This window comes from Podarcis cretensis, assembly GCF_951804945.1.
Source record: "Podarcis cretensis genome assembly, chromosome: 5".
NCBI lineage: Eukaryota > Metazoa > Chordata > Lepidosauria > Squamata > Lacertidae > Podarcis > Podarcis cretensis.
Window position 1 is genome coordinate 24,133,264 of NC_137174.1, and position 12,782 is coordinate 24,146,045.

A 12,782-nucleotide genomic window follows, 5' to 3' on the forward strand; every position below is an offset into this window, starting at 1 on the left:
TGTTTCAAAGCAGAGGGTTTGAGAGTTGCTGAAAAAGATGAAAACCATTTTCAGGTGTGCACAAAAAAGTATTCCATTTCAACAGCTTTCGTGTTGTTTCTACGTTTCAAAAACTACAGCAGCTTATCTGCTCTATTTCAGACTGCAGTTAAAACATAAAATGTTGGCTATGCACATGAACATTCCATACATCAAAAAGCTTTCTTTTTCAAACGTTTAACAAGTATGACTTTACCTTGAACTTGAGAAATGATGACTGCATAGAACCCCAGCAATCTGATGTAAACTTTCAGACAAATCATTGTTCGAATATAAATCCTTCCTGTGCACTGTCAACTTTGGCAAATTGCCCTGCTGCTTGACAAGTTCTAAGCCGGACTGTTTAGCAAAATCTGCTAGAAGACTTGGTGGCCAGTTGAAGCAAAGGTTTAATTATTCCAATTTGTTTTCTGGAAAAAAGAAACGAAACAAAATTGCATTTTTGAACAGATGAATAAAATTATGCAAATTCCCCAAACCCTGAAAACGGGAGGGGGGTATCAAATGGACAAGATACAGTAAAAGCTTGAAGTGATAAAATATGTACAAGTATATTTAAAAGACTAAAATATGACCTATTTGTATTTTAACCCACTGGATAACTATACAACATTTTAAAATTAATAGTTGACAACTATCTGATTGATAACACCTATGTAGCTAAAAATGTGAAATTGCTGTAGAACTTTAAAAGAATGATAATAATTCCATTCTAACACACCAGTGCACAAACATTTACTAGAAAAAAGATTTTTCTTTAAATACAAAGCTGTCTAGAAAACACTTTTCCAATGTTTGCTCAACTGCATAAAAAGGAAGGCAGTAAAACTTGCTCTACCATTTTAAAGTACACTTCAGGAACAAAGTGGGCAAACATGGTTATATTAAAATGTCGCAGCTTTTAGTAATCTCACAGTGATGTTTTTGAAATGATTAATAGGGCCTAACTAGGTCTCAGAGGAATAAACAGCAATTTGGACACCTAGGTAGTTAATATAGACAATACAGATTCTGTGTTAAGATGAACAGAACACTGATTTTGCCTTTCTTTGGCCTCTTGCTTGAGTGGGCTTGACCTCCTGACCCCTGTCAGCCTGGCGCTATTCTTGAATGAAAAAACTTGTATTTGTTCAAGGATGTGCTGCAATTACTGTTAGTGGCTGCTTCTACCATAAATAACTCAATCTGTCTGTTGGCAGGACCCAAGAACTTTTCATTTTAATTACTGCTTCATAGGCATTTAACATGGAGGCAAATTACTGGCAGAGCATAGAGGTGTCTGTCACTTTCAATTTGCGCATGCAGGGGGCATGCAGCCTTCGACCTGTGGCCTACTTTTCACACATCTGTGACTTCTTAGTAATGAAGAAACAAAGCAGCTTCCTCACTACAAGAAATAGAACCATTGCAATGGAATAGCCTATCTGTGGATACAGCAATTGATGTATATTCAATGTTGGGCTATGCCCAGAGTATAATAGTTGCCCAGAATATCTCCACCTAAAGCTTCTTTTAAAAGTCTCAATGAATATTTTAGCCTTTAGGTCTCGGATAGTGTTGCTGTTTCAAAAAGTCTTCAGCTTTTATTGTATTGATTTTACATTTGCTTTATGTCATTTCAGACTGTACACAGCCCTCAATATCACAGAATCACAGAATTGATTCTCAATTAGAAAACCTTTTTTAAAAGTGACCTAAAGTTTTTATATCCCTGAATCACGTTTCCATGACTGGCAGATTGTCTCCTTTCAGTTCCAGAATAATTTTCCCCAGTCAAAATTGTTGTGCATGTGTAATGGTCATGAATGCACAATGAACTCAGATAACAATTAAAAAGTTAATAAGTTGGGCTGTACACCCTGCCGTAACTTTTGAATCATCCCAAAATAAGCATTCAAATTTCTTTTATAAGATGGTATTTGCATCCAGCCCAACACTTTCCTTCAGTGCAAGTCAGTGTCAAAATATAGCATTCACATGCCAAATATAGTCCAAGAACGCAGGAATGACTAAGAAATTGTGTGTGTGACCCCAAAATGTTTTTGGGCACCATAAATCATACACCCACAGATCCAGAACAGTGTCCTCAACAAGGTGGCATTGAATCACATCCAGCCCAAAGCTTTCCTTGGGTGCAAGACACTGTAAAATGTGTGAACTCACACAAATCAGCACAAAAGACTGTCAAATATGGGGTCCCCACACCAGTAGCAGTCAACATTACTGGACTTTCTCCTAGATGTGTGAGCATTTGACTTCTGATGGCCCCAAAACGACAGGGCTAAAAGGACCCAAGTATCCAAAATTAAGCTGATTATATATAAGGGACAAGGAGTTTATCTAGGGCCAAGTGCAAGAACCTAAGACAATGACCATGCCTTTAAGATTATTTTATTTTATTTTTTACTTTCTTCCCCCCCTTGAAGAATCAGAGATTGCAGACAGGCAGGCAGGCAGGGCTGCAAATCCTGCTTTCATGACCCATATCCGGAGCCAGGTTGCAATTTTCCCTGGGGATCAACTGGCTGATGATCTGGTGTTTTTTCACCTTACCACATAACTTGTGGCACAGCTAACTTACATAAACCACTAGGATTTAGTTACACTAAGCTTATGCTTCTAGAGTGGCAGACCTTGGTCATTTGTACTTCCTGTATGTAGCATACTAACTTACTTGATTTTTACCTCACCCTATCAACAAGGGCTAACACATACCCCTAAAATAAACCCTTGCTTATCCTGGCCATTTAAAGCTTTTCTCTAATACATTCTGAAAGATGCTCAGACATTTGAGTTCTCTGAGAACCAGAGGAAAAAGTGTTTCAGAGTTGTTTCAATGCCATGTAATTGTTGTAATAAAAATGAAAATGAAGTAATTAAAAGTGCAAAAAATGAGGCTATGTTCAACAAATAAATGCTTTGATTAGGAGGGTTGCTGGGTGCAATTTAAAGAACAAAATGAACTGGGTTAATGTTTTAGGATCAGCTATGTAAGATTTACATGCACTTGTTTGATATTAATAAAATGCATTACAAATAATTTGCCTATAACAGATGACTGTGTATTTCAGAATATTTTAAAAGATTTTAAATTGCCATGTTTGTTCATAACTGGAGTGGCCAATGTGATACTCCATGTGACACGCAATAGTGTCCTATCCCTGGCTCACTACCCACTTACCACCCCTCTGAAAGTACTAGAACTTAAGAACAAAATTAGAATAGTAATGCTCCTTTTCACTTCCTCTTTCAGCTCTATATGATTTTCAATTATCAAATCAGAATTTGTGTAACTGGAAAGTGGAGTAACTGAATGAGGAGGGAAAGGGGAGGGGAAAATGAAGTAGAAATGAGTAATTATTATTATTATTATTATTATTATTATTATTATTATTTATTCCCCAGCCACTCTGGGCAGCTTCCAACTGAATATTAAAAACAATACAGCATCAAACATTAAAAACTTCCCTAAACAGGGCCGCTTTCAGTTGTCTTTTAAAAGTAAAATAGTTGCTTATTGCCTTGACATCTGCTGGAAGGGCGTTCCACAGGGCAGGTGCCACTGTGGGGAATATACTGTGCTACAAGCGTCAGGAGAGAGGGAAAAGGAAGAAAATCAAGAAAGAGAAAAAGAATGTGAGTGTAAGTGCGCATGCCAGATTCATTAGAATAGTCTGAATGCTACATACTTTTTTCATGGTTTCTTTCCCCACTCATCAAATCACAGATCCTTACAGGTGCTCCTAATTTTGACAAAGGATCCACTGAAAACCATCATCAATTTGTGACAGCTGCATATTCCTGCATTGCAGGGGGTTAGACTAGATGATCCTAAGGGTCCCTTTCCAACTCTAAAATTCTGTGATCTATTCATATGTCACTTCTATGTCTACAGACGTGATCTGTGATTTGTTGGTGGGTTTACTGTCATCCAATGTAGAAGTTGCTTAGATTGGAGGTTGCCATACCAGCACCGACGAAGGCGTTCCTTGGCATCCCCAAGGCAACCTGTCATCACTCAGCTGTTGTTGCCCACCAGCCACATGGAGTTAACACAGCTGGCACTCCTTTTGTCTCGAAGAGGATTTTTTTCCTTAGTGAGGAGGGTGGGTAGGAGGCAAGAACAAAGAAGATAGTGCTGTTCAATAAACGTGGCTGCCTGGCAGCCATGCAGAGCTGGAGAGGCACTTCCTTTACCCTGTGAAGGAGCTTTCCTCAGTGAAGTACAGTGGACGCTTGGGTTGCGAACGTGATCTGTGCGGGTCACGATCCAGCACTTCTGCGAAAAGCGTGATTTTGTGCTTCTGCACATGCGCCAAAACCCGAAAGTAACCCGTTCCGGTACTTCCGGGTTTGGCACAGTGCGCAACCCAAAAATGCAGAAAAATACAGAAGCGTCTGTAACACGAGGTATGACTGTAGTCAAGGAAAAGGTGGCAGAGAGAACTTCCATTCGCTCAGCGTTGTTGCCCACTGACAGATAACTTCTGAACTTCTTGACCAGAATCTGCAAAAGCCCCTCATTTCATAAAATGCAATACTGTGGTACCTTGGGTTACAGACGCTTCAGGTTACAGACTCCCCTAACCCGGAAATAGTACCTCAGGTTAAGAACCTTGCTTCAGGATGAGAACAGAAATCGTGCAGCGGTGGCGCGGCAGCAGCGGGAGGTCCCATTAGTTAAAGTGGTACCTCAGGTTAAGAACAGTTTCAGGTTAAGAACGGACCACCAGAAGTTCTTAACCCGAGGTACCACTGTGCATACTAAAAACTGAACACTTAAATAAAACCACCAAAATAATCGGCTGCAGGTTCATATTTATTTATGATGCTTATACCTCACCTATGAAATTTAAACAGCCCTCCCTTTAAAGTCTGGTGAATTGCCAACTGCCATTAATAAATGTTAGTATTATGTTGCAGAATGAGTTCACCAGGTGCCCACTTTATTGCCCCTTGTGCAGAGAAATCATAGCGTTCAAAAACGGATATTAATTTGCTATACAATTGGTATTTCTTTTAAGAATTCATCATCTCGCTTTTACTACCTAGTATTAGCATACTGAAAAGATAATAAGCCAAGAAGAAATGCTTGCTATCATTCTTCAGCAAGACATGCAAGCTGATAACTTTAGATTACAACATTCATTCCTTCAGGAATAGGTAAGCCACTTAAGTAGAACTCCAGCTGGATGGTATGCCTCATTTCGAACTGTATAGAGTGTGCAGATGAAGGTTTTGAAAGGTTGAGTATGAATAAATTAAATAAAACACTGCCAGAAGTTAAATATAAAGGCAATTAACAGAAATGGGCATTTTGCTGGTCAGTGATTTGTGTGATCGCATATTTTAACCATGTAAATCTAACAAAACCCTGTTCAAAGTCGGCATCTTCTCTTAAAATAAGCTTTTTGTAATATTTATAGTTTTATGTCAAAATCTTTTCAAGCTGAATTTGAGGTTTCAATTGCAGCCATACATTAAATAAAGCCAAAGCTAGGGTTTTAGTGTATGAGAACTGGAAAGCAGAATTCAGAAACTCCTTTCTCTCATCCCCCTCATCTTAATTCTCTCTGTCTACGTAGTAAGGTTCCTTTCTTTGGTCATCTGCCAATTCCATGAAATAACTTGGAGTAAAGCGCTCCCCTTTTCTTGGGCCCCTCCCCTTAAGCAGCCCTAGGCGCCCTGTCTCATATGCTTTTCAAGGCATGCTAGACTACACAGCAGACTTTCTGGCTCCACTTCCATTGTTTGCATGGCTGCATTGCTCCTTATCCACAGACTGGATTAGCATAAGAATACTGTCTTCTCCTTCAGTAAGCAATCTCCCCCTCCCGCCATCCCCTACAGACAAAACAGTGAAGGACTTTATTTAAGGATAAAATGTTAAAAGCAGTTGTTTTGCAGTTCAGTGTCGCTATATAAAATATTAAGTAATTCAGAAGAATGAGGCACACAAATTCTTGCATACCCACAGTGGAAGAAACACAGTGGTGTTACAACTTTCAGCCTTCTTGGTATGCCAGCGACATTCCAGACAATTAAACAAAGAACTATCAGAATATTTAAGGGAAACAAATATTTTGAATTAGATAGGGCTGGGTTTTGGAGGGGGTGTTTGGGATGAAGAGGAGAGAAATCAATTGATTGTCAACACATTTTGAAGGGTGCAAGATATTAAAAACATAGGGCATGACCCCATGTGCTCTGCAGATTTTAATCTGTGGAACTGGCTTCTAAGATTTTGAATGGGGTAGACGTGACATATCTGCTGGGGGAGGGGGAAACCCCAGCTATAGTTATGGGAAAGTGTTTGAAGAGTGAAAGTGTAGAATGATAAGTTAGACCATACAATTTGTTAAATCATGTCATCTCAGGACTTACGCAGGTGAACTTTGGGTCAGAAGATTTGCCCAACTCGTTAGTATCATTCATTAACATTTGTGAATCTAACACTAAGAATGTAGAGGGGCAACACCAACACTTCAGATTCAATGCTCCTGGTTGCTTCACAATAGTTAAGTAATCAGAATCAGACTGTAGAACTTCCTCCCTTCCTCTCTGCCATTAGAGGGGGGGGTGGGGGAGTCCAAGGAAGTGGGAGAAGCAATACACGCAGCTCACTCTATTATTCTTGCAGTACCAACTGCTAAGCTAAGAGTAGTATTACACAGAGCCCTAGCATTTATCAACACCAGGCTGTAACACACTTTTGTTTATAATTGTGATCTAATCCACAGCAACTCTTTCTCATTTATGCACAAGGTAATTAACGCACACATTTTATAGAGTGAGCACTGAGGAACTGATGATTCTAAATTGTACAGGATGGTCAAAACACAACACAATTGTGAAGAGCTCCAAAAGGATTTCTAAAAGTTGTGTGAATGGGCTGTAAAACTGTCAAAAAGCAATTCAATGTAAACAAGTATAAAAATGATGCAGGGGGAGACGACTTAATTTCACATAGAATACATGGTTTTGCTGTCTGAACCAGTGGTAACTGACAAGAGCAAAACCTTGGAATTGGGAGAGAATAGCTTGATGAAGATGCCGACCCAGTGTGTGTGGTAGCTGCAGAAAAGGCAGATTCCATGCTAGGGAACTTTTGGAAAGGAATTTAAAATGAAACTGCTGATATAATGCAATTATACAAATCTATGATGCAGCTACACTTTGAATACTAAGTACTGTTCCGGTGATCTCACTTCAAAAAGGACAGTGTAGAGCTGGAAAAGGCTCCAAAAAGAGCAACAAAAATGATCAATGGGATAGAATAGCTCCCCATGAGGAAAGGTTTTAAAAGTTTGGGATTTTCATAAAAGATCAATAAGAGGAAAAAATGATAGAATTGTACAAAATTATGCGTTGTGTAGAGAATGTGGATAGAGACAGGTTTGTCTCTGTCTTTCAACTTGAGGACATTCAATGAAGCTGAATGTTGGAAGATTCAGGACAGACAAAAGAAAATACTTCTGCACACAGTCCACAGTTAAACTATGAAATCTGCTCCCACAGGAGGCAGTAATGGCCACCAACTTCAATGGCTTTAAAATAGGATTCATGAAGATACGGCTACCAATGGCTACTAACCATGGTAGCTATGTTCTACCTCCACTTTGGGGTTTCTCAATATCAGTTGCTGGAAACCACAGGAGAGAGGCGGCTTCCCATAGGCAACTGTTTGGCCAGCGCGAGAAGAGGATGCTGGACCAGATGAGCCACTGGCTTGGTGCAACAGGCTCTTCTTATATTTTTATGTCGCACATTTATTAAATGTCCTTATGTTTGGAGATGCTATTTGCATCACATATTCTGTTTCCAAGGGAGCAGATTTCCCCCCGTTTGGTGAAAAGAGGGTAGTATCTCCATTTGTCTGGACAGGAAAGAGTACCCACAGCCATAGTGAGCAAACTACAATGGTACCTCCGGTTACAAACTTAATCTGTTCCAGAGATCCGTTCGTAACCGGAAACCGTTCATAACGAGGCGTGCTTTTGCTAACGGCGCCTCCTGCTGCTGCCGCGCCGCTGGAGCACGACTTCCGCTCGCATCCCAGGGCAAAGTTCGCAACAAGGGGCATCTACTTCCGAGTTAGCGGAGTGCAAAACCTGAAGCATTCTTAAGGGGGCCAGTATGTAACATGAGGTACCGCTGTGCTGTGGAAGAACAGAGTCACACAAGAGTGTGAGTTAGCAACAGTGGCATTCATGGATCTTTCCCTGCTGAAGAATGGAGTATAGTTAGGCATGGGCATAGCCCGGGGGGGTGCCAACAGATGTCTTTGGGGCAATATTTCTACCAGTGCTTTCCTCTCAGAAAGCTCAACAACTTTGGCTGATCCCCTAAAAAAATGCTTTGCCTGCCCCCCTCCCCCAACGAAAAACCTAGCTACACCCATGGAATGAGGGCAAAAGGATTGACAGAAACTACTTATTCAGTGAGTTAAGGACTACTGGAATGAAACTAATGGTCAAAGCAGATGCAACCTTTTAATGTGAGGTGAAAAATACTTTAACACACATTCCAGAATTTGTGTTCAAACGGTTCCTACTAAACACAAATTGCGCTCTCTCTCTCTCCACTCTAAATAGAAGTAGATGGAGGGGAACTCTGAACTGGCCCTTTCAGATGCACAGTTATCTTAGGATACCATTTAAACTGAAAAGATCTAAAGTCAATCCAACAATTCCCAACATCAGGTTTGTGCGCTGTTTTACTGCTGGACTGTTTCATTATTAGAAGTCTGAAGGAAACAACACACAGGAAAAGCCAGGATCAGAAACCATGGATTGATTCTAATTTGTTCCAATAAACCAAACTCTATAGAGTAACTGTAATGACAACCATGGTTATTTTAACCTGAAAGCAGATTCTTCCAATCTCATTTTCATGCCTGAACTAGAAAAGAGGGCAAACCCAAGGCTCCTGTCCAGATTCATTTATATAATTTTGAAACTATGGTTTAAGCATGATGTTCAAACTCAGCCAACGAAACCTACAGTGGTACCTCTAGTTGCGGACTTAACCCCGAAAAGTCCACAACTAGAGCGCCTCCTCCGCGCATGTGCGAGGTGCGATCAATCGCTTCTGCATATGCGCAAAGACTGCTTCTTCACATAGCGCGCAGATTGCTTCTGTGCATGCACGGGTGGCGAACCCAGAAGTAAATACTTCTGGGTTTGCCACGTTCGTAAGCTGAAACTCTGTAAGAAGAGCAGAACGCAACAGGAGGTATGACTGTATTTTGCACTGATTGGAATGAAAGGAGTGCATTGTGAGCAACTGTCCTTAGGAACTATGGCCAAAGGAGTTTCAATAACAGAAATACCAGTTTTCAGCGTTGCCCACAAAGGGTATCAGGAAACTATTAAGTTGAGCAGAACATTTGGCTGATAGTAGATGAAGTTGTGGAGTAACATTTAATACAAGTTTGTAAGGACTCCTGCTTTGTCTCTCTTATCATGTAAGTGGTTGATTTCAAGTTAGAGCAAGATAAACAGGCAACTATGTATTTTTAGGTATCATAAATGTGTTATGACTAAACAACTATGGACACATTCTTTCACAAAAATGTATTCCCTGAAGCTCAAAACAAGGTAGTTCTAAAAACAGTTTCAAAACAGACTCTAAAACCAATCTTAAAATTTCAGTAGATTAACAAAACAGAGTACAAAGATAATGTTCACACTTCAATAGCAACAGACTTGTATTTTCCTTTAGTTTTTTAAAGTGTTAAAATAAGGTTGTTTCATGGTACCCCCCAATATATGAAAATCAATGCTAAGCAGTGTTGATATTGGGGGGGACGGGGATGGGACTGGGACTTTTTATGAGGAATCCCAAAGTTGCTTAGGGTAAAATTATAATGTGCTTGAAAAGGAAAGCAAGTGGTTCATTTCTGTGGAAGATGAGTGCAAATTTTAAAGGGACACATATTTTAAGGAAATGATGTTGCTTGGGATCATTATATATTTTGCCATGTACACAATATTTACCTAAATTCCCCTATGATGCATTTTTATGAATCTTTTGTTATGTTTCTCCACAAATTCAGCATTTGCAACATAAATACACACAATTTAAAACTGAATGCGAAATAAAACTAGATATTGGATCAAGAACTTCTCACAAAAGTAAGTACAATTAAAGCTATCTGAACAGAAACAGAAACAGAATCATAATTTTAATTTTAATTATTAAATTGTCTCATTTTAATAGCAAGTGAAAATTACAGTAATACCAAGCTAAATGTTTTATGAGAATGGGTTTATTCTACTTGACACTCACCATTATGTCCCAAATTTCAATATCATAGATGATTTTTTTCATATCTTTCCTTTAAGTTGCCCTGAACTTTTCCTGCTATTTGTTCCCTTGGACTTTGGTTACTATTACTCATCAGTATCTTCAGCAAATTCCCTCTTGTGCCAATGAGAGCATTCTGAAGGGAATAAATGTATCCAAGCCTACCTTTCAAACTAGAGAGTGAACAGGACCGTTCTCTTTAAAAAATACTCAGAAGTATAACTTTGCCAATAAGATTTCATTACCATTCATTTAAAACAGTGGTTCTCAGAGGGTGTGGTGTACCACACAAGTGTGGCAGGAGAGGCTGGAAAGTGTGCTGCAAAGATTCAAGGACAATGAAAGAAACATTTTAGTGTAGTATAATGTCAAAATATTTTTCTATTTTCAAAATATGAATAACTAGCTTTTCAAAATGAGACTAGGAGCATCAAGTGATACTGCAAGCTCACACCTCTCATTGAGTTTGTATACATATTTAACATACATGTGTAAGAGGCTCATTTAGAATTATATTTTGGAAATGAGTCATGTTCTTATGTAGCTGCATTGTTTCACACTTTCTGGATGTCCCATGATCATGTTATGAAGTAGTTGTTTTCTGTATGATAAATCAAGCACTGCTAGTAGTTGTTTCTTCTTGTTTTGCAATGTACTTCTTATCAGTAAAATAATGTGGTGTGGTGTGGCCCAGAGGAAAAAGCTTGAGAACCACTGCTTTAAACAATGACATACTAATGTCCATATATCTGGGCCAGTTTCTGCTGAGACTCATTATTATGTGTCCAACCATGAACAAACTTCTGCATGTAATGATAGATCAGATATTGGACCAATTTTACCCAATAAACGGAACAGCAATCAAAAACATCTGAACTGAGGTAGACTATTTTTAAATATCATGCGCTAAACCAGGCTTCCTTCACCTCGGCCCTCCAGATGTTTTGAGACTACAATTCCCATCATCCCTGACTACTAGTCCTGCTAGCTAGGGATCATGGGAGTTGTAGGCCAGAAACATCTGGGGGGCCAAGGCTGAGGAAGCCTGTGCTAAACTATTATTTTTCTGCCAAGGGTTAAGGCACCATCCCTTTTGATCTCAGCCACTCTGACCAGTAGGATTGGTTGATAGTTTGCCTAGAAGTTTACAAAGTGTCTGAAAAGGGATTTAATCAGCCTCTCCAACAAGGAAAGCCAACAGGCATTTTATATGATATTTTCAAATATGAAATACAATGGACGCTGATTGTCAATTATGTTTCAAGTGCCTGTAATGAAACTCATACCCTCCTGCTACAGTGAGGACTAAAAAACCAGCACAGCAAGGAAGGCTGGTTCTTGTTTTTTGTTTTGTTTTGTTTATTTGCAGCTTTGACTCTGACCATGAGATATATTATAGACCCCCCCCTCCCCCAGAATTTTGCTAGCCACCTTGAACTTTTAAGATAGGCAGGATATTGGTGCTTTAAATAAAAGTTAACATTTCTAATCCAACAGCCCATAAGAATGTTATATTTGAATTGAGCCCATTTTTGAATGGATGTTTGTTACCTTTTGCTGATGAGTGGGGTGAAATGGTGCTGTAGAGTTGATATTCTGCAAACTTGTTTCATCTGTATTTCCACTTCATCAATTCCAAAATAAAATTGTAACAATGCATATTTCTTTAAAGCTGTAAGACAGGAAAAGAGTTGGAATTTAATTTCAAGCAGGCTTTTTCAGAACTAAAAAGATGTGTATGTGTTTCATCCTACCAGCTATAGAGTATTTGTTTGCATAAATGTTAGTCTGCAAATAACACAAATTAACACTACACAGCCTCTCTGTACTGTGTAGCAAAGTACTTTGAAGGGGTTTTCAAATGCAGTCTGTGATAACACCATGAAGGGATCAAAAATCCCACTAGGCATGCCTGAGTTGTTGGATATGCCTAAAGTAGTTATTTGGATGCTCGCCATCATCTGTAATGATGCACAACAACACAATTCTTCAAAGTGTTACATACATACAGGATCAATTTTCATATTCAATTAACTGTATATAATTCAGGATGACAACCAACAGACTTCTATAGTCTTGGCATAGTCAAAAACAAAAACAATTGAAGTGGGGATATAAAACTTGGTGTAGTAACTATGTTAACTTAGGGAAGGACTGGAAGAATCTTAGCCTTCTGGTTGCTGAGGCTTCTAAAAACGGTATCACTCAGGAATTTAAATATTCTCTCAGTTTCCTATGTGATCTAGTGCCTTAATGAACCTGTAATAGTTCCTAGCTTGGCCCTCAGTTTTAAATAAATTGTTGCCATAAATAAGATCTATTTTGACAATTCACTCCCCAAAATTGCATTCCCATCTCTTTTTTAAAAAAAAATAAAAAAGCAGTTCTATGGGGAAAGGCAAGTGATTAAAACGGTCAAAGTTGGCTTTAAGAGG

General features: G+C 39.0%; 1 protein-coding gene across 1 annotated transcript in view; it reads right to left on the reverse strand.

Moving 5' to 3' along the window:
* Positions 1 to 12,782, reverse strand: part of BMPR1A (bone morphogenetic protein receptor type 1A) — a 56,212-nt gene that overhangs the window by 20,121 nt on the left and 23,309 nt on the right. Inside the window, exons 2-3 of the mRNA XM_079975697.1 lie at positions 11,899 to 12,019; positions 236 to 449 (exon numbers count right to left, since the gene is read on the reverse strand). Coding sequence (XP_079831823.1) covers positions 236 to 302 — 67 coding nt within the window. The 5' untranslated portion in view covers positions 303 to 449; positions 11,899 to 12,019. The remainder of the gene's footprint in view (positions 1 to 235; positions 450 to 11,898; positions 12,020 to 12,782) is intronic.